The sequence below is a fragment of the Thalassophryne amazonica genome, chromosome 11, assembly GCF_902500255.1.
Source record: "Thalassophryne amazonica chromosome 11, fThaAma1.1, whole genome shotgun sequence".
Taxonomy (NCBI): domain Eukaryota; kingdom Metazoa; phylum Chordata; class Actinopteri; order Batrachoidiformes; family Batrachoididae; genus Thalassophryne; species Thalassophryne amazonica.
This window is the reverse complement of record NC_047113.1, coordinates 64,117,644-64,140,627: the sequence shown is the minus strand read 5'-3', so window position 1 is coordinate 64,140,627 and position 22,984 is coordinate 64,117,644. Positions and strand designations below refer to the sequence as shown.

At 38.5% G+C, this 22,984-nt stretch overlaps 2 protein-coding genes and 1 long non-coding RNA gene across 3 annotated transcripts; 2 read left to right on the top strand and 1 right to left on the bottom strand.

Moving 5' to 3' along the window:
• Positions 1–1,136: 1,136 nt before the first annotated feature.
• On the top strand, positions 1,137–13,833 carry spon2b (spondin 2b, extracellular matrix protein). The gene is made up of 6 exons (XM_034182138.1): positions 1,137–1,310; positions 2,645–2,916; positions 3,055–3,278; positions 6,127–6,318; positions 7,720–7,906; positions 13,158–13,833. The coding sequence occupies exons 2-6, from the start codon at positions 2,667–2,669 to the stop codon at positions 13,334–13,336; spliced, it is 1,032 nt and encodes a 343-aa protein (XP_034038029.1). The 5' UTR covers positions 1,137–1,310; positions 2,645–2,666; the 3' UTR covers positions 13,337–13,833.
• A 2,846-nt stretch (positions 13,834–16,679) lies between these two features.
• Positions 16,680–22,634, top strand: si:ch211-255i20.3 (transmembrane emp24 domain-containing protein 11). Its single transcript, XM_034181681.1, has 5 exons — positions 16,680–16,892; positions 17,247–17,338; positions 21,676–21,801; positions 21,896–22,045; positions 22,281–22,634. Exons 1-5 carry the CDS (start codon positions 16,763–16,765, stop codon positions 22,428–22,430), a joined length of 648 nt encoding a protein of 215 aa, XP_034037572.1. The 5' UTR covers positions 16,680–16,762; the 3' UTR covers positions 22,431–22,634.
• Positions 16,810–22,213, bottom strand: LOC117520353. The gene is made up of 4 exons (XR_004563622.1): positions 22,156–22,213; positions 21,717–21,798; positions 17,241–17,309; positions 16,810–16,918 (listed from the first exon to the last, which is right to left on the bottom strand). It is a non-coding gene; the product is annotated as an uncharacterized LOC117520353 (long non-coding RNA).
• Positions 22,635–22,984: the final 350 nt, after the last annotated feature.

Sequence of the window (22,984 nt, the reverse complement as noted above, 5' to 3'; positions counted from 1 at the left end):
GGCAGTTGGCTGGTGACCACTGTCCTCAGTTTGCACTGGTGTTAAATGCCTTTTGTGGGCGTGTCCAATGGGCCCACAAGAAAACCCCATGGGGAACACGCACCAGGCATAATCTGTCTAAAAGACGCAATGAGACATTTTAAAATAAAACTGTCTCTGAGTTGGACCAGATATCTTGCTGTACAGTAGTGTTCAGAATAATAGTAGTGCTATGTGACTAAAAAGATTAATCCAGGTTTTGAGTATATTTCTTATTGTTACATGGGAAACAAGGTACCAGTAGATTCAGTAGATTCTCACAAATCCACCAAGACCAAGCATTCATGATATGCACACTCTTAAGGCTATGAAATCGGGCTGTTAGTAAAAAAAGTAGAAAAAGGGGGTGTTCACAATAATAGTAGCATCTGCTGTTGATGCTACAAATGCAAAACTATTATGTTCAAACTGCTTCTTTAGCAATCCTGTGAATCACTAAACTAGTATTTAGTTGTATAACCACAGTTTTTCATGATTTCTTCACATCTGCGAGGCATTAATTTTGTTGGTTTGGAACCAAGAATTTGCTAATTTACTACTGTGCTTGGGGTCATTGTCTTGTTGAAGCACCCATTTCAAGGGCATGTCCTCTTCAGCATAAGGCAACATGACCTCTTCAAGTATTTTGACATATCCAAACTGATCCATAATACCTGGTATGCGATATATAGGCCCAACACCATAGTAGGAGAAACATGCCCATATCATGATGCTTGCCCAATTTCATAGCCTTAAGAGTGTGCATATCATGAATGCTTGGTGTTGTTGGATTTGTGAGAATCTACTGAATCTACTGGTACCTTGTTTCCATGTAACAATAAGAAATATACTCAAAACCTGGATTAATCTTTTTAGTCACATAGCACTACTATTATTCTGAACACTACTGTATATCACTGACATTACTGCTAAAGAAATTACAGTACCCATAATGTGTAACTGATATTGAGCAGGAGAGAGAGAGAAGCGGAAGCCAAATTTAAAGGGCATGAGGGGAACAGGGAAGTCACTGGCAATCATCTCATGAGGTTGAGGGGGGGAAACACAAAACAAAACTGAAGGTGGGAGTGGAACAAAATGGGAGCAGGAGGGGGGGGGGGGGGACTTCCTAGAAGGCATAAATAGGAGAAAGAACACTTAGAAGTTCCCAGTCACACTTCCCGACAGCCGCATCCACTGCTCTCCTCTCCCCTTCTCCTCACCTGCAGCTTATTACCACCCCACACATCTACAAGCCCTCCATCATTGATCCGGAAGCCTGAGTAGCATCAGTGAGTAGCTCTATGTCTTATCACTGCACATTGGTATAAAAATACTTGCATTTGGATTTTTCAGTGCAGGTAAGTGGCTGCAAGCATGCTTATTTATTTCCAAGGAAATATTGTCAAAATTTGTGTCCAAACACGTGCCAAATCAGTGTGGGTGTAGATATAATTTTTGTCTTGTGTTTTGCATGACTTTTATATTTTATTTTGCACTACAGCATAATGCAAAATCTTGCAAGTATGCACAGAAGACAGTTTTGTGACCAGCTGTCTACATGTCAAACACTCAGTGCATCTACTTTCACAATCTATAAATATGAATATAAATATATATAAGTACATTCATGGATTTGACCTAATTTACATGGATTACCCCTAAATTACAGTCTGTTTTATAAATGTATGTAAATGTGTTTTTCATACAGTAAAGTCTGCAAATATTTTCACTTTTTCAATGTTTTCTTATTTTATCATGTAGCAAACAAATATGAGCTCACAGTCTCCCACATATAATCTGGTAAAATTCAAGCTTGGATTTTACATTTTGAGGCCAGCCTCCGATCACCGGCAGCATGGTGCCTTAGTGGTTAGCACTGTTGCCTCACAGCATGAAGCTTATGGGTTTGATTCCCACCTGTGGCCTTTCTGTGTGGAGTTTGCATGTTCTCCGGGTGTTCCTGTTTCCAGCCACATTTAAAGACATGCAGGTTAGGTTAATTGGAAACTTTATAATTGTCCAGGTCCTCCTTGCAAAAGAGGTCTTGATCTCAATGGGACTAACATGGTTAAATAAAGATTAAATTAAATTAAACTATGCCTTGATTCTCTCAAAAAGTGGAAACCAAATATAACAATGCTATAATTCCTACACTATTCACCAAGTTTGGATGTAGTTATCCTCAGATTAAACAGGCAGTCCATACTGCAACTTTGTAATAATTATTTGCTTCCAGTATGCTTTTTCTTTAAGTTTATCAATATTGAAATATTTTTGGCCCTGACCAATAAAAAAATTGCAGAACAAATCAGGCTGCCACTGAAAACCAAATGGATCTAAAATAAGTTCCACGACTGTAGTACTGTTTGACCACATTTATAGGTAAATTCTGTGGAAAAATGATTCAGTGGAAACCTTCCGCTCTGACTCACCCCCCTTGTTAAGATTGGCACTGACACAACGTTTTGCTCTAATTAATGCTCTTGAACTGCAAATCAGACTAAAGCTGTGCTGCTAAACCGACAAACACCTGCACATGCACAGAGAGCAGATTTTGATTCTCATGTGGAAGTTTGCAAATGCATTAGCAATGGAAATCACATATTTTTCTTCTTTTTTTTAGAATCCTCCATTAAGCCCCCACTATGAAGGATGCAACAAGAAGCTTCTGTAATTTTGAAGAAGTTTCCCGTATAATTGTCCCGATGTTGGTTCTGACCATGAGCTTCTTGGGCCACGGTGTGCTTTCAATGCCTGTCCCTACCGATGTGCCCACTTGCACGGCTTCAGACATCGCCCAGTACAGCCTGACATTTGCTGGAAAATGGACCCGGGCAGCTTTCCCTAAGCAGTATCCTGTCTACCGCCCCCCAGCACAATGGTCAAATCTTATTGGTAAGTCTACAGGATGCTACTACTGGTCAAATAACAAATATGTCTATATAAATCATCTTACAACTCTCTTTGCAAAACTGCAGGCCAATACGTGCTCCAACAACTTTCTCCACCCTTTTCCTTTTCCTTTTGGTTTAGGGGTCACTCACAGCTCCGACTACCATATGTGGCAACGTAATGAGTTTGCCAGCAATGGAGTGAGGGAGTTTGCAGAGAAAGGAGAGGCCTGGACACTCATGAAGGAGGTCGAAGAGGCCGGAGAACGTATCCAGAGCATTTATGGGATCCTCTCTGCTCCCGCTGTTTTGGGGGGCACTGGCCAGATGAATACTGAGTTTGAGGTCTTTGCCAGACACTCCTATGTAAGTCACTGTAGCTCAGAAACACAGTATCATGCCATTTTGAGTCATAGTCATGAAGGATTGCTCTGTGGATTTATGCTGAGTGAGACATATTTCAGGAAAAACTGCTCAACATTACAAAATATTAAACAGATGCATGGGCAGCTTCAAAATGTTGTAAGGCAGGTGCACGACCAGCACGCCAGCAGACTATTAAGGATAGTAAAGATATGTTTCGTTATCGAAACATAATACTGTGTAATACATAATAATACGGGTGGTGCTGATAGTACACCTGCATCACAACCTCTGGATTGAATTTAGGGGTTTGTATAAAAAAATGGACCGTGAAACAGATGCAAATTTTTGTTGTTGTTGAAATGTGTGTTGCTAAGCACAAGTCCATACGACAGTGTCCTCCAAAAGTATTGGAACACTTGGTATTTCACACGTTAATTTGTTTATGCTATTTCAAACATGAAGCTGTATAACTGGTGATACAAAATGCAAAACATGCACTGTGTACAATTTCTTCAGTCACAGCCACAGAAGCCTATAACTTCTTCTGGGTTGTCTGGTTGTCCTGGTGGCTTTCCTCACTCTTCTCCTTCTTGCACAGTCACTACTCCACACAGATTTACCATAGAGTGCCACACCGTTTGTATTCCTTCATAACTGATGTAAATAAAGTCCAACACATATTCAGTGACTTGGAAATGTTCATGTATTCCAGGTGTTGGAAGGTTGAGGTCTTGTGGGGGAGGTGATGGTATTTTTTGCATATGAAATGGCATAAACAAATTAAAATATGTGAAATACCAAGTGTTCCAATACTTTTCAAGGGAACTGTAGAACATGAAAGCACACAATGTAGGGTTTGAGCTCCAAGCACACTCTAAATGTCTAATTTGTCCTATTCATCAATCCTATCAGTTACGATAGCATCTTATTATCACTAGACACTGTAAAGGGCCGATCAAAGAGGATCCCTACGCAAAGAACATAACAGAAGGCAGGTAAAAACAGGTGTACTGTCCCACAGCAGGTAACAGACTTGGTCATGAATCAGACAGGTGCATGGGCAATCACGCCGATAAACAAGGGTCTCTCTGCTGAACAGGCAGGGTTACAAGCAGTAGATCAGTGCCCAGAGATTTATCATATCAGCCAAACAACTCTAAGATGGCAGGCAAAAACTCTAGGCAGAGAGGGTCTGCAACAGGTAAAAATACTGGAAAATACTGGTAATTAGAATATGAGAAAACAGGAAAGAATCTAGACAATCTGGCAAGGAGGAAATGCTCTAATGGTGGTTATAAAGGCAAACAAACACAGGATGGACACATGAACCCGGAAGGTCAGAATCAGGAAGTTAAGTTACATGAACAAACACGGACAAAATTCCAAAATAAAAGTGCCAGAGAATATTTACTGCATCAGAATTAGCCAGCTAACACAGGGAATAATAATAATTCATTCATTCATTCATCTTCTACCGCTTAGTCCAATTAAGGGTCGTGGGGAGCTGGAGCCTATCCCAGCAGCCATAGGGTGCAAGCGCGGTACACCCATGACAGGACGCCAGTCTGTCGCAGTAATAATAATAATAATAATAATAATAATTATTATTATTATTATTATTATAACAGCAGCAGCAGGGGTGGTGACCAAGTGATTAAGTGCGCTTGTTTTCAGTGCAGAGGTTTCCTGGTTTAAAATCCGCCTCTTCACATTGTCTGAGTAATACGAGTTGCGTTAGAAAGGGCATCCAGCCTTAAACTTGTGCCAAGTCAACATGTAGATCCACCGGCTATGGTGACCCCGACTGAAAACAAGGGAGAAGTCAAACAGTCTAACTTTTAACTATAACAAGAGAATAATGCCAAAACAGAATAATTTTAAGAAACTTTAAATTCAAGTGCATGGAGCCACCAGGTTTCCAGCTGAACAATTTTATAACTCACTCAACTGGAAATAAAAAATGTCTCAAAAACTGGATAGTATAAATGTCTCAGTAACAGACAATGGTTTTAAAATTGTAATGATCATTTACAGCATGTTCACAGTCAATTTAACACCACGTTTTACAAGCTGTGCGTGATTGCGCGGGTTGATGGTCCTATAAATGCTGCTGTAATGACTTGTTTCTGTTATGACTATTGTGTTGTTATGGTTCTGCAACAAAGTTGGTGGATAAACTGCAATTAGGACAAACAGTCAGTAGGGCCAAACACTATTAAAATAGGGTTCTGGCTGGAAAGAAAACAAAATCTGCAACTTTATTTTACCATTACCCACAGCAACATCTTGTGTTATGACTGCTCTAAACTGCAACTGCTCATCAAAAACTTGATCTTTGTAAGTCTCTTTACCTAATTTAATGCAGAAAAAAGGGATAATGATGCTATAAAACACAATTGCAGACTGCCCCCCCAACACCCTACATGATGCACCCTAAAGCCAGTTTCCAAAATGACATAAGCCTAATGTACACTGCTACTAATGATCTAAACCTCTGCAGGAGTTGGCTTTCTTGATGAGTCTCTGAGTAGGTCATAAAGTTGGTGACATATCTGAGCAAATTTGGACATGAGGAGGAAGAGATGGGACATACGCTAGGTGTGGTGTCAATGTTACATTAATGGAACAAGGCCAGGTAGAGACAGAATTTCTTCTTCCCAAAACAAAACTCTGGTCATGAAATATGGTGTGTTGGTATGTTGTTAGATTACCAGATGACACAGCCTGAAGATTAACTCATTGACAACCAAATTCCTTGGTATGAGCCATAAAATAAAGTTTCCCTAATCTTGATCTTTCTGTGTCCAATCTCCTACCCTACGCTCCACTTCCTTCTCTCCATCTCCAGCTGTCTTTTATTGTGCGCATCGTTCCCAGCCCAGACTGGTTTGTGGGTGTGGACAGCATTGACCTTTGTGATGGCAACCACTGGAAAGAGAATGTGTCACTAGACCTTTTTCCGTATGATGCAGGAACTGACAGCGGGTTCACTTTCTCTTCTCCCAACTTTGAGACAATCCCACAGGATAAAATCATACAGGTGGGTCAGCCTGGGTAAGTTGCAACGTCTAGTCAAATAGAAGTCCAAAACTGGTAAATCCTTAATGGATAAATAGAAAAGAATGACTCTTTAAAGGCTTACTTGAAGATTTTTCGAAATCCCACATAGTTATTATAATGTGAAAATGTAGAGCGATGTTTTAATTTATCAGAATGCTCTCTGTGCTGACAGTCAGCTTGATGTTTCAATGGACCAGTCTCTAGAAAGAATAAAAGACAAAGAACCCCAGGAAAGGATTGAAAATAGCTGTGATTTCCTTTTAGACTAGCAAACTGTGGATTATAGACATGGCAAGTTATGAATGCTAAATAATCTTAGGTCAGGTCAGGTGTGGGAGCATGCACCAATGCTGTCACCAAGCCACCTTGGCAACCTCTCAGACAAAGAACCAGTCCCTTTGCACCTCCTGAAAGTAACCACCTGTCTATTGAAACCAGATGATACATGGGCTTTGACCTTTTTCCATTGCCAGAGGTCTTCAACAATGAGATACCTGCATGCTAGCTTTTGCCCAGACAAACACGTCACAATGTCTGAATGATGTAGCTGATATTCCTTCACAATGCAAATAGGAAGAATCATCTGAGTATTTCTAAGTAAACTTGTTTGGCACAAAACCATTTCAATGGTACCCAAGGATCCTCCAAAGAGATCTAGTAACAAAGACACTCTATTTTGTGTGTGCACATCCTGGCATTGACAATAAGCTGCATAAGGAGACTGTAGGTGGTCCTCCAGCCTACAGATAACTACTTTTTGGGGGATTGGTAGCGAGAGTGGCACATCAGCTGTTGTGAAGAATCTTTGCAAAACTCTGCACTGGAAAAGAAGACCTCTTGTTTCTATACTCCATGGAAGTGATTCTGCTGATGCCTTCCAACAGAAGGGAAGGGGGAAAAGCTGTTTTGAGTCTCATCTCTGGACGAGAAGAACTCACCAAAGAACACCAAAGGTCTTGTATCTAGAGGGTTACGAATGGTGCAGTGCTAAGTGGACATATGGATATTATCTTTGATTGTGTCAAAAATCAAACGTCAAGTCAAGCCAAGTGTGGGAGCATCGCCACGCATTCACAACATCACAAAACCCCCTTAGGTCCTGAATAGCAAAGATCCAGACAGACAACTGATCATTTGACACAAACTCACTCCAGCGGCACCCAGCGATTCACAGAAGAGACCGAGTAGCAAACACATCCAGTTGTTGTCTTAAGTCACTGGTAAACATCCAAGCCTCATAGCAATGTATTAAGATAGATATCAAATGGAATTAAATGTATATTGAGCAACATATAAAAAGGACTAATGTCCCATAATTTCCACCAGCAATAGATTTTCATTGAACCACGCCTTCATTCCTTGACATTTTTCTTCTTCACAGATTACCTCCTCCTTCCCTAGTCACCCTGCAAACTCCTTCTACTATCCCCGCCTGAAGCACCTCCCACCCATTGCCAAAGTGACACTAACAAAGATAAAGAAAACCAATCAGATCATCAGTCTTCCACTGGAGCTCACACAGTCCAATCAACTGCCAACAGGAAACGAGATCGAAGACCAGCTCATAAGTAAGTTGGAGGAATTCACAGAATCAGAAATGGTCAACTGACCAACTTACTGGGAAGCACATTGGAAAGGTGGTTAACACTCTTGGCTGAAGTTTAACTCCACCAGTTCCCAGTTTCCTTTCTGTGAGGAGTTTGCATATTCATCTCATGTCTGCAGGGGTTTCCTCTGGGCACTCAGGTTTTTTCCCACCATCAAAAACATCTACATTTGCTAAAATACTCCTTCGACTGCTTCCTGGACTGCCTGGCCACTAACTACTCCGAGTGGCTGGATTGTCTAACTGTAAGGGGCCATTCACATATAGTGCGAATACGTACAACTCAGGGCGACTCACAGCGGTAGAGCTCATATGAGCGCTGACGGGCAGGCGTGCACAATGCTGGTGTGACGGTTCATGCACGTGACGGTGTCTTTCAAGCAGGAACACAGTATGAGCCGCTGCAGCTGCTCATACTATGTTCCATGGGACGAGGTGCACCACATCACGCCGCTGATGGGGAGGAAAATAAAATTAAAACCAGCTGTATAATTAGTGAATATCACTGGGTTGATATAAATAATACATAAAAAGGACACAATACAGAAGCCCACAGTTAAATAACCCTGGTTAAATAAAAAGCACACACTCTGATTACCAGACAGAAACTTTACCACTGCGCTACAATCATTGTCTTGTAACAAGAGTGTGAAATGGCTAAAATCAACAAGCAGATAAACGTATTTTCTAAAAAACGAAAAGAAAGTGCTGTAATACCTGACAAAACAGTGTTTGGTACAGCGTATTTCTGCTGATACGTGACTGAAAGTGGTGTATTTGTCATACTGTTGGCTTGTATTGGTCATGCGGCACATCGCTCACAGCCCACACGCATGTTCTTTCAGGAGGCGTTGGAAGCAACTACGAAATTACACGTTTTGCATACAATTCCTGCTCCATGTGCACTTTATGCACAACCAAATATGACCAAATTTGCACTATGTGTGAAGGGGCCCTAACTGCTACATGCAATGTACAATAAAAACGTCTTGTGATTCTACCACAAAAAACATCAACATAGTGTATGAAAATGTTTCTTTAACAGAAATGTCTGACCTTTGGAATAAACGTACACAAGAAATAGATTCACAAAGTGCTATACTCACTCAATCCAGTCATTCTATATATCTAAATTGGGAAATCAATAAAAAGCTTTAAGGACTCAATGAGCTTGTGTGAGGTTTTTTTTTTAAATGTGCCACTTTGTTTTGAGAAGACTATTTTTCCAAACTGCGTTACCAAATCACTGTCAAAACAAGAAACTTCACAGAGAAAACACTCCCAAGCAATTTCTCATTGTTTGAAATATATATATATATAGCAATTTAACATGACCTGCTCCGGAAATTACTGGCATCTGTTTTTGGCTGTTTACAGAACAGCTTGTTGACACATCAACACAAATACAACTAAAAAGCATTCATATTACTACTCCTTGCTCAGCATTTCATGGGTGATTACATCTATATAATATTTCTTGTACAAACACTATGACAAAAATAAATAAATAAATAAATTACAAACATGACCATAGCGGAAGCACAACAATAAATAAATACATATATAATAAATGCATATATACATATACACACACATGTAACCCTAAACATGAACTTGACTTCTCTCAAATAGAAACCACGAAAATCAAATTAGTGTAGGACAGTAAGAAAAAAAATGCTAGTAACGCCTTTGGTATCTATGACGTATCTATGGTATGTATCATCTATGTATTTCCTTATTTGTAAAACCTATACTGAAGTACAACTTCCCAAAGCGCTCCACAGATCTCAGTTTGAGATGCAGAGTTTTTCTCTCAAAAAATTCCATCTTTATTCTCTCAAATTACAAGTATATTCTCGTAATATTATGACTTTATTCTCGTAGTTTTACAAGTTTTTCTCATAAAATTACAACTTTATTCTCATAATAGTATGACTTTATTCTCACAATATTACGAGTTTCTCATAAAATTACGACTTTTCTCATAATATTATGACATTATTCTCGTAATTTTACAGGTTTTTGTCATACAATTATGAGTTTTTTCTCATAAAATTATGATTTTATTCTCGTAAATTATGACTTTATTCTCTTAATATTACGAGTTTCTCATAAAATTATGACTTTAATCTCTTAATATTATGACATTATTCTTGTAATATTACAAGTTTTTTCTCATAAAATTATCAGTTTTGTTCTCATAAAATTACGACTATTCTCATAATATTATGACATTATTCGTGTAATATTACAAGGTTTTTTGTCATAAAATTATGAGTTTTTTCTCATAAAATTATGACTTAATTCTCATAATATTATGACTATGCTCATAGTCTAAAAAAACAAACAAACAAAAATGATGTGGCCCTAAAATGCCGTCATAGGTATCCAGTGGAAAAATGCACACAGTAATGTTTTTAGTGTTAAATTAACTCTGCAGAAAATATGTACAATATGATCACATTGGGGAATCAATTTTATCATCATATTACATTTACTCAGAGTGTAAATTAGCTGCATGTTGTGAAACTTGAGGATAATAATTGGTTAGTTATCTAGAGGTTGTAAGATTTTGCAGTAGTTTGGTCAAAAGTTCACTTTTGTATATCTCAACAACCAAAAAGCCTGGATGAATCAAACATGGTGGGAATATTACTTGGATAGACATCCAGAGGTGATTAGATTTTAGAGAAATTTGGACAAAGGTCAGGCAAAACATGGTATAAAAAAAAAAAACACCTTTTGTGTATCTCAACAACCAAGAAGCCTAGATGGGTTAAGTCATATATTGATCATCAAAATATTTGTCATTGATTGGTATGAATAACATGAAAATGAAGTTACAGAGAAGTCATATGATGAAGTCACACATAGTCTAAAACACCATTACAGAAATATATATTTATGTGTACATTTATATTGTAGTGTGTAGAGTGTGCAGGGCATGTATCACATCTCTGATGCCTTTCATTTGACAATGCAAACTTTATTTGACAACAGCAAACTTGCTGTTGTACAAAATTGTACAACAGCATTTGGTACGTGACCCGAATATATATAAAAGCAGAACAGCCTGTAAAAATAAAGATGGACAGTGTGTCAAAGTCAACACGAAAAACAACCTGTCTGGGTGACTGCTGTTTTTCTGTATGAAAAAGAGTTTAGGAAAACATCGTCCACCGCAGAAGGTCTAAACAGAGGACTTGATGAGGAAACAGTGTGGGAGTTGGGGAAGGAACAGATATTGTGTCAACCTGGCAGTAAAACCAACGGTACAGTAAACAGATTCATCGTTTGGGGTGACTAAGTTCGTCTCAGCATCACCGACTACAAACTGGTTTCCCTGACTATCTGGCGACAAACAAAAAGAGGCCAAAAATCCATTGGGATTTCCTTCTCTTGGCCATTTACTCCACCCAAACCACCATGCTATCTAATTATCCCCCTCTTTCATCATTCATCCCTCTGTCTTCTCCTACCTTCTCCTCAGGGAAAGAAAGATGAGTCTGACTCTTTATTAATCACCAGCAAAACATTTAAACTGTGAAATCTAATGCTGATTAAAAAAAAAAGACGTGAATACTTTCTCTCCTGTTTGTAATGGACAAACATGAAGAAGTGAGTCATCAAAGTCAAGCTCCTCTTTCCTTTCCTTGCATGTTCCGTCACTTGTTCCATCCATACAGCTTCTGTAGCTTCTCACATCCTCCTGTTTTTCTTATCTTAACCGGCCAAATAAGTATGTAACACATATCAGTTGTTGACGACCACACAGCAGTATGGAGGTGGACAAAGAGACAGACGAACATAAGATATAGATTCCCTGGGTGAACCCATGCATCACAGTTGAGGTATCTTTTAGCAAGGCATTGAATGCTGCAGAGATCTGCTGCAGTAGAGTGTAAAGTGCAGAGTCAATTTGAGCAGTGTCCAGTGCCACATATTGCTAAAAATGAACTATGCATGAATAAATATAATGCAATACTAAAATACCGTAAAATACCTTGGCCATATGAGCATAAAAATAGGAAACAGAATGTGACCTTTTGACCTCTTAAAATAGGTCAAGGTTAGCCATCTTTGAACTTGTCCATGGTCTATGTTCCAAGAATGTTCCCTGTAAATTTGAAGACCCTGGCACTAATACGGCTGGAGTTATGCTGAGCACAGATGGACAGACGGACGGATGGACAGATGGACGCAAAGTCTTCGCAATACCCGATGGCCATATTTTTGCCTCGGGTAAAAATGTGCATGAAAATTCAGTAAGGTATTTCTTCTATAATACATTACAATTCTAAGGTAGAACTCTACTAGTGTATACTAAGGTATATCTAAATATCTAAAAAAAAAAAAAAGAAGAGTAGAATAGAAGAGTAGAATAGAGTAGAGTAGAGCCACTTAGGTGCCTGGTCTTGGGAACCAGGGACGGTTGAAAAGCTTTTTTATCCCATGGAAACTCTCCCTACCAACCCAAGTGGCTCAAGAAAAAGGACATCATGTACACAGTCAGGGTAATAAACAATATATACAAGAAATATAGTTACTACATAATATTATAGGAGTTAACTTCTAAAAACCTAAATATTAATATAGGAGGCAGTTTTTCCTTACCACTGTTGCTCTGGGGGTTGGTAAGGTTAGACCTTACCTGTGTGAAGCGCTTTGAGGCAACTCTGTTGTGATTTGGTGCTATATAAATGAAAATAAATTGAAAAAAAAATTGAAATGTAATTTACTTAAGTTTAGATACTAAAATGTAATTGAAGTATAAGAATTGAACCGATGATTAGTGTTTTGTACAGTGGTATTTGTGGTAACAAAACTGTAACCTTAATTTTTCCCCGGGGCCAAAATATGACCATCGAGTATTGCGAAGACTTTGTGTCCATCTGTCTGTCTGTGCTCAGCATAACGCCAGTTCTATTACTGCCAAGGGTCTTCAGATTCACAGGGAACATTCTTGGGACACAGACCTTGGACAAGTTCGAAGACGGCTAACCTTGACCTAATCTAAGGGGTCAAAAAGTCACATTCTTTCTACACACTCTTTCACTGATTACAGCTGAGGGTATTTTAGCATTGTGCAATATTTTAAACTGCAAGTCAAACCCACAATGATGATCAAGGTATAGTCTTGCAAATCTTAGTCGGTTGTACATTACATACGAGATGACTGTTCGTCTGAGTGTAACGGCCCCGTCTCTGTGCAGATACGCCTCTGGACTGCGAAGTGTCAGTGTGGTCGCCCTGGGGCCTATGCAAAGGCAAGTGTGGTGAGGTAGGCGTGCAACAACGTACCCGCTACATCCTCATGCATCCTGCCAATAATGGAGCAGAGTGCCCCCTGCTGGAGCAGCAAAGGAAGTGCTTTCCAGACAACTGTTTATGACTACGACAGAAAAGGAGGGAGAACAAAGAGAGGATGGAGAGAAGACAGAAAAAAGAAAGGAAAGCCAGAAAAGGGAGAAAAGGACGAAGGCGGAGAAACAACACTAAAAGCTCTGTGTTCTGAAGTTTAAATATGGTGAAACGGATTTGCCTGTTTTCCTCTGGCCGCATCTTCTTTTTGTGCCACTGACTGATTTCCTGCAGAAATCATACAAGTTGAAAGATTATTTTCAAACATATTAAACAAAATCTCATCCGAAATTCATACTGATGATTCTGAAAGCATTTGGTGTAGTCTGGCAAAGTGGTTGGCAGATCTTCAGAACTGTCTCGGGATGTTTTGTGTATAGTGTAAAATGCAGTTTTAAAAATTATTCTCTAATTTCTCATAATACCTGTGTGAGGTGTGACAAATATAAAAAGCCAGTCTTGAATATGAATATTGTTTTGCATATGCTGTAGGCAGCCGAGAGTTTGGAATAAAAAGACACAATATTTGAGGATTTTATTATTATTTTTATATTTAGTTGTAGGTTCACAGTTGCTGATCAAGATTAAAACAATAATAAAATGATTGTTTAAAACAAAAAGAAAAGGTAATTAAAAACAATCTGATTTTCTTATAAATGACCTGAAATCACCTAAAACAGTATATATATTTTTTTAAAGGTGATGCATGGACACAGATTTTTTCTTATTTATCTAAATTAAGAAATATCTGCCATTTTAAAAATGCCTGAAACATTTCCATAGTACTGTAAATGTAAACAAATGGGTGGAAGTACAAACCAGAAGACCCCAAAACTGTTAAATGTTGACTGAAAAATTTGCAAACACAAGAAAGCTGCTACATTTTATTACATTTAAATACAAGTAATTCTTCTTAACACAATGAATTATTTTATGTTACTGTAGGTCAAACTGTTACAATTACAAAAAGAATTAAGAAAGGCACCTTTATAAGATATTTGCAGTTCATTACGACCCTCATCTGTTTTCATTCAGAAGATTGGGAAATAAATTGACATGAAGCTACAAACTCTACATCTTGTAATGATTTTAAAAAGGAAAGAAACTCTATGACATTGTGTATAGGGTCAGCTTAGGTTGAGGAGCAGGTGCGGTTGCTGGAAAGTCTCTGTGGGATGAAAGCTCAGTTTAGAGCCCAGTGAATGTTTTTACAGTGGTCAGAGTGCTAAGTCCACCACCAACCCTGCCAGGAACCCTGTGCGTACAGGAATCGGATAATTTTCAACTGTTCCTACTCACACAAACGTAAGCCAGACACAAATTAAGGTCAACTATTCTGGGCCATTTCCAAAAGTAATATTAATGGAATCGGGATGAAGACAAAAGAACAGATTTTACACAGGATTTGAACTTGTAGCACACAGTGTATGAAAACTGTCAGTGCTAATGTGTATTCAGCAGTGTTACTGAAACACCAGTTCAACATGCAAGAGGTTTTGTGCTGAAACATTTTTTTCTGCAAATAAATAAATGAAGTGGGCGAATGTGTTTTATATATGGTCAATAAAGAGGAAACACGTGTTAAGATCAGTGCGGGTGGGTCGCTAAAAGGAATCATTGTAACACGCTTTGAGCGTCTGCAGTCCATTCAACATCTAATTTGAACAGCACATAGAATGAAGGTGCTGCTTAGTTCACTCTTACAACTTTTACAACCATGTAAAATATTTCATCAAATGCTAATTTAATCAATCTCAAGATTTGAAATCTCAAGGTTATTGAATATCAACAGTGTTACATCTGAAAAAAAAGCATCATTCCCTTTTGATTGGATTTTTATTTTCCCACCATGCACCACTGGTAGCTTATTAGCTCCGCCCACAATGTTGGAGGAGGTTATGTTTTTGCACCTGTTTGTTTGTCTGTTTGTGAACAGCCTGGAGCCCATACTTGTTCATATAGTTATGATTTTTTTTTAACTTAAGATTAATTTCCTTTCAAGGTCATAGGTCAAAGCCCAAAGTCGAAAAATCTTGGGAAAAGTGGGTAAATCCCTATCCTCTAACATTGAACAACTTTTCAAAAATTCGTAACTCTGTCAAAGAATATCAAATTCCTTTCATATTTGAAAGTGTTATGTAAGATGGTAACCTATATCAACTGACAAAGTTTGATCTGGATCTGACCCAAATTACAGATTTTGTGGCCATTTAAATTTAACACTGAAAACTCCATTTCATGTATATTTGACATTATATCTTAATCAAACATGCCCCAATCACTCTCATATTTGAAAGTGAGGTGCAGACTGGCTCCCACCATTGGCTGACAAACTTTGATCCGGATCTGATCCAGATTACAGATTTTGTGGCCACTTAAATTTAACACTGAAAACCCCATTTAATGCTTTTTTTTATTTTTTTTTTTACAATATTTCTTAATCAAATGTGCCCCAATCACTCTCATATTTGAAAGTGAGGTGTAGACTGGCACTCACCATTGGCTGACAAAGTTTGATCTGGATCTGATCCAGATTACAGATTTTGTGGCCATTTAAGTTTAACACTAGAATGCCCATTTGGTGTGTATTTTGCATTATATCTCAATCAAAAGTACCTCAGTCCCTCGTATTTTTCTGTTATGGATTTACCTACACCACCAAAATTGGATGGAGGTTCCAGTTTTATGCCTGTTTGTTTATCTTCCAGTTATCAGTCGGAAACCAAAAAGCAATGACAAATTGTGCACAGCAGAGATAACCAATGTTCTGTGAAGATTATGTGAAAAATAATTCAGAAGCTGAAAAAGTAGAAAAAAACAAACAAACAAACAAACAAACAATAAAATAAACATGACAACACCACAAAAAAAACTTTGATTCAAGTGCATGAACTAAATAAATATTCCTGACATTTGATAACATGCAATTTATCTCATGAAAATCCACTTCTAACAGCACTTTGACCTTGAATTTTTTTTCCAAGTTAAAATTTTGTGGAAATGGAAACTAGTGTTGGTGGAGGGTTGTGCTCTATGAGTGCGGTGTTCTAGTTAAATACTACAGTGAAGACAAAACTGGCAGAGAATGCTTTGTGTGCTACATTACAAGAATATATTCTGTGTGAGAGGCTTCACTAAACTGTCTTGCAGGTTTAGTGTAATAGTCTTCAGGCACTAATCAAAAACCTCTAGCATACAGCGTACTTTGTCACTGACTCTCATTCGCCAATCACAAAACCAGCAGAATGTCTCGTCACTGGTAGGAGCACCTGTGATTTTCTCACAGTTTATTTCCCTAAAAGCCTCATGATTTAAACACACAGAGTGCAGGTTGGAGTTCACGACAAACCTCTAAATGTGATTTGTTGTATAATCTGTCTGGCATAGTGTGGATTTAGCAGTGGCAGCCTCTTAAAGGTCATCTGAGTGGTTGAATATCTCATTGTTGAGAGTGATCATGGCTTTGGGAGTTACTGGCTTCCTCCTTCAGTGTTACCTGCTGCTGGCAGCTGCCATGTATTTTGATCTTGGAGAGCAGGAGGAGAAATGCATCATTGAAGAGGTTCCCGAAGACATGCTAGTGACCGGTGAGTCCTGCAGACAGAATATTCTCCTGTGATTGGAAAAACAAACTGTGTGATATTTGCAACTATAGAACACTGGCAGTATTATGTTGACTGCATTTTTTAAAAGTGCATTTTTAGGGTATAATGTTCGGTTTCGCCTAATTTGTTGTTGTGCAAAAAAACACAAAGAGAAATGCCAATTAATGCAAAATGGTATTGTTTTTGTTAAAAAAGAGATGTGTGATGCATAAAAACCACCACGCCATATATTAGGAATTTAATGAAAAGTCCAACAGATTAAGTCTATTTCCCATACATGCTTAATCTAATGTGCATGTATGTGCACACACGTGTCTGACTGTCTCTTACCTTCAGGTTATTTCCTGTTGCAGCCATGGGACCTGAACTCGCCAACACACTCTCCTCATCTCGGCGTCACTGTGACAATAAGAGACCCAAACCATGAGGTAGCAGACTCGCAGGACAGATTTAAAACTAGGCAGCTATCATACAAATGTGTGCATGTGAGTGCTGGTTGATGTCTTCAAGAGCAAAACGCAAAATTATTTGATTAAAAGCTTTCACATGATGCTTCAAAGCATCATGTGAAGTAAGGCTGGGTGATTCCCTGCAATCATTGTCCGTTCATCCATCCACACTATTCTATTCATCCCATTAGGATGAATACTAATATATGATAATATAATAATCCTAAAACAATGGAAAATGTAGGGAGTGAACACAAAATGATAAGTCAGGTAAGCTGAACACTGCCACCTAGCACAAGTGCATGGAATTAAACTTTCATAAATGCATGATGGAAATTAGGAGCAGGTGTAGTAGAGGTTACATGGAGCATGAAGAGAGTTTGTCAGTTTCTTTAATTTCCAAAGCCTAGGTTTGGTGACTACGACAGTGTTTTAGGGCCACATTGAGTTTTCTTTTTTTAATTTCAAGAATAAAGTCAAAATATTTTAAGAATAAAGTTGTAATTTTTGAGAAAAAAACATAATATTACAAGAATAAAGTCAAAATATTACGAGAATAAAATCAAAATATTACAAGAATAAAGTTGTAATTCTATGAGCAAAAACTCGTAATATTACAAGAATAAAGTCAAAATATTACAAGAATAAAGTTGTAATTTTATAAGAAAAAAAAACTTGTAATATTACGAGAATCACATTGTAATTTGAGAAAAAACTAGTGATATTTATATGAGAAGCAATAACCCTGCAGACTGTAATGAGTTTTTTTTTCCCTCATACAATTACGACTTTATTTTTGTAATATTTTGACCTATATTTTTGATATATATCATGATATAGCAAATGTGTACAAAAATTATCACACTTATAATGTTAGAAGTATGCTGCAGTGTTATGCTATAATTAAATTTTTTTTAAAACATTTGATAGTGCAACAGAATTTGCTCAGATTCATTTTGAGAAGCAAGATTGAATAAAACAAGACCGTTTGAAAATATACTCGACACAATTCCATTGCATAAAGACAAAAAAATCATACTGAGTCACCGTCTGGTGACAGTTCTGCAAATATATATATAAAAAAAAGAGACATCAGTGACACCTGCCAGTTATGACCACCTGATTTCACAATAAGAAATAAGCAGTCTGATGTGCGCAACCTCCACACCACCTGATCCCATACGTTCAGCAAAGTAGGTACTGATTAGTAACTGGCTGGAGACCACTTACAGTGTGTGACGAAAGACATTCGGCACCAAACTTGTGCCAAATCTCAATCTGGGCCTCCACTGGATCCACTGTGGCAGCACAGAGCAACCGGGACATTCAATCATTTTCTATACTTGCTTAGTCTAATGAACGGTCACGGCGGGAGTGTATCCCAGCAGTCACTGGACCAGAGGTGGAGTACACTCTGGACAGGCTGCAACCCATCGGAGGGCTGATACATAGACAGACGCATGCATTCACACCCTCACCTATGGTCAATTTAAAGTTGCTAATGCCCCTGACCTGCATGTCTTTGGAAGTGGGAAGAAACTGCATCACCCAGAGGGAACCCACACAAACTCCACACAGACAGGAAGAGGTGGGAGGCATTATTGAGACCTCCTCACTGTGAGGCAACAGTGCCAACCACTAATCCACTGTGTTGCCCACAACCATGGGCAGCTGTAACACCAATTAAAAAAAAAAAAAATCCTCATCATTTCATTGTTCTCAGTAACTATAGAGTTGGCCCCTTTGCAAACACACAGTTATGAACTGCAATAATAAAAGAATAAATGCCATTAATGGAAAAATACACTGCAACAATGCATAAAAATCCCAAATTAAAGAGCTCATAACACAGAAAAAGGTGAAACTTATTGTCTGGTGCAACTCACGACAGAGTCACCTCAAGGCGCTTCACACAACACACATATCATAGCAGCACAAAGTGAATTAAAATCGAAAAGAGCACAGTAAAAAGGTAAAGCATAGTAGAATAAAAAGAAATCGCAAAGCAACATAAAAATTAACAATAAGACAGTCTAAAAATGTGGGTCTTCAATCTTGATTTAAAAGTCCCCACCGTGTTGGACTGCTTATACTTGTAGATGCAGGTAGATCATTCCAGAGGGCAGGGCCACGGTAAGAGAAGGCTCTATACCCTATAGACTTTTTATTCACCCTTGGAACACACAGAAGTCCTGTGCCTTGTGAACGCAAGGGCCGCGCCAGCACATAGGACTTGACCAAGTCCGCCAGGTAGGAAGGAGCCAGGCCATGAACAGTTTTATAGATAAAATCTGATTTGGCAAAAATGGAAGCCAATGAAGGGACGCCAGAATGGGTGTAATGTGGTCAAACTTTCTTCTTTGTGTTATTTTTTTTCTTTTTTCCCCTTGTCTGCATATATAGTAATGGTAAATGCCACACTGGCAGAACTATTTATGAACATTAATACCCATATATGCAATTTATTCTTGCAAGACAGAAGGTATGTAGTGCGTGAGTGAATGTGTTGTGTGTGACCCCCATCCGCCCTTTCCGATCAGCCTACAACATCCTACTCAAAACCAACTGACAACTTCTATCAGCAAGGGCCCACCATCAAAACAACACAAAGACAGACAAGAAAGAGAGACAAGTGGTGAAGACAATAACTGTGACGTGAGACACCGAAGAGACGGGGCCCCAACCATACAACATACCAGGACAAACAACCACACATGAACAGTGACAGCAACAGTCTGTTGTCTAATTAGTGAGCATCCATACCCTAATCTAGAACAATGTACGAGTAGTGTTAATCCACTTAAGAGCACCCAAAAACCGAATTGTGGTGACGGCCACAAACACGACTATCCACACACCGAGACCCAGATCACAGCTAAATATCCGATCACTACTGTGGCTGGTGTATTGGGCCAAGACAAGAGTACAGAACCTTACCATAAGACATGGACCACTCAGGCACGTCAGAAGCCTAAGTGTGCAAAGATAAAGTGTTGCATTAATAGCAGGGCAAGAGATGGCAGGTGGCAGACTGCCTGTGGGTAGCCACAGCACACCGCTGTTCCACTTTCTACTTTGTGTTAAAAGTCTGGCAGCAGCATTGTACTCTGAAGAAATACAGCGTGTGGGTATATACACACATATGTATATATGGGTGATTCTTAGACTACGGGCACTTATTATGTCCTTTGATCATATTGTATGAAAAACAGAAAAAAGGGGAAATTTCACACTTTTATAGTTATCTTTACAATGAAAGTGTGTTAAGAAATTTGTTCTAGTAGTCTATGATGACTTTTTCACCTTTTTTTCAGCATCATTATATGCAAATATTGCCGTTTTGTGCTTGTCCTACACCCAGACTTTTGATCTTCAATGATAAAAATGAATGGTAAAGAAACGTTTTTTCTAATGTTTTAAAATATCTCTGAATAAAATATCAGTAAAATAATCAAAACATAATTGGGGTATTCAATGTCATACAACTGTTGTGATTTTTTTAAACAAAATGTAGTTGTCCCACACTTGCCGTAATTTCCACCACAACACTGTAATGTCCTTTTAAACAGTTTGTATGAAAGATTGTTTGGGTAGTTTCTATGGAGATAAACAGTGACATCAGAGCACATGTATATAGCGCCAAATCACAACAAACAGTTGCCCCAAGGCGCTTTATATTGTAAGGCAATGGTGTGGTGGAAATTACATTTACAAGGCCAATAGTGCCCGTAGTTAAAGAATCACCCATATATCCACACCCAGGTTTGGTGGCCAAGTGGTTAGCACTTGATTTCGGTGTGGAAGGTTCCCCATTCAACACCCCCACATTTCTCCATGTAAGCCCCCCCCCCACACACACACAAAAAAAAAACATTACTTTATCTACCTTGACATCAGAAAAAAAGTGATGAGGAAGGGCAGATTTATTTTTATATATATTTTTTAGTTTTCTCTGATTCAACAAGAGAGAAGGATTTTCTTCAAGAGAAGATGTGAAATTTCAGCTAGTAGAAGGCACATGGAATAGAATCTATTAGCACAGAGCTACAACTCACCTTGGAGCTGATGTACTTAGTGTCCAAGCTACCTCCATTGTGAAGCGGCAACTTCCCAAACGGTCAAATGGTTTGCTAAATGGCAAGGTTCAAATAACCTGATTCGGCACCGGTTCAGGAACCTATACCCTGCTCATGGTAAAGGCCTATCACAGCCCCTGCATAGGCGCATCTACCTATATTCCCTTTACAATCAAAACATTTTCTTTCCAACCCACTTTTGAAGAAACTGCTGCATAACACAACTTTCCTGCCATCTAGATTTTGATGACCAAACGTTACGGCAAATTTGGCAAATTCACCTTCACTGCACATGCCTCTGGTCAGCACTTCCTTTGCTTCCAAACCAACTCCACGAGATTCTCCGTCTTTGCTGGAGAGAGGCTGGTGAGATACGTAGACAAACACACAGCGACATGTACTCTATTGTCATCTTACAATCTAACATTAAAGACTTTTTGAAATCCATTATGCTGCCCAGAAGCTACATTTGGATGTCCAGATGGGAGAGCATGTGATCGATCACAGCACCGACAAGAAGACCAAAGACAACATGCAGACTTTGGAGAACATCCTCAACCATCTCACTGATCAGATGGTATACATTACCAGGCAGCAGGTGTACCAGAGGGTAAAGTACAAGTATTTTGAGTGTAATGCTATGTGGAGAAGAAGCCAGAACAATGCAGCAATCAGGCAAACAGTTCTGATAATTTAAAAGCAGAATGACAATATTCTTACCTTGGTTCTTTCATAGTTCCTAATCCATTACTTCTAAAGTGATGGATCTCCCTTCTGTGAATACAAAATGAAAATATTGCAATGCGATTTAATATGGTCCTTTTGCACTGTCTCCACTTTTTCAGGAGAAAGAAGAGATGTTTCGTCAGATCAGCGAAGACACGAACAGCAAAGTGCTTTGGTGGGCCGTGGTGCAGACGTCCATTCTGCTCTCAGTTGGTTTCTGGCAGCTGAAAAGGCTGAAAGACTTCTTCATTGCCAAGAAGTTGGTCTAATCATTGTATGAATCCTGTTGTGGCAGAAACTGATGAATTTGCAGAATGTGCTATTAACACTTTTTTTTTTTTTTTGAATGACTGTCAAAATGTTGGAGAATATTGCAAGAAACAATATTTTGTTAACAAAAATATAATTCAATTAAAAATAAATATAAGGATGGAACCTCCTGGAAACTACTCATCATCAGTGATTTTAACACACTGATTGAGAAAAGTGACTCTTACAGCAGATGTCAATAAAGCTGAAACTGAAAAATGGTTATAAAAAATAAATTTATATTTATTTATTAATTATTGTATGTATGTATGTATTATTATTGTATTTATTTATAGCACCAACTCATAATTCACCTCACTGCAAGATACATGTAAGACTGAGACCAGTGGTTCACAATATGTTTTGCCATGGAGCCCCCCCACCACCTTTTTTTAATAATGAGGGGATGGGTGGGGGGTGGAAACTACAAGGCAAAAAATAATATGCATTTTTATAATTTTCCTCACTTTTTCATTAGTTCAGCCAAAGCAAAAAATGAATTTGTTTTGATTGG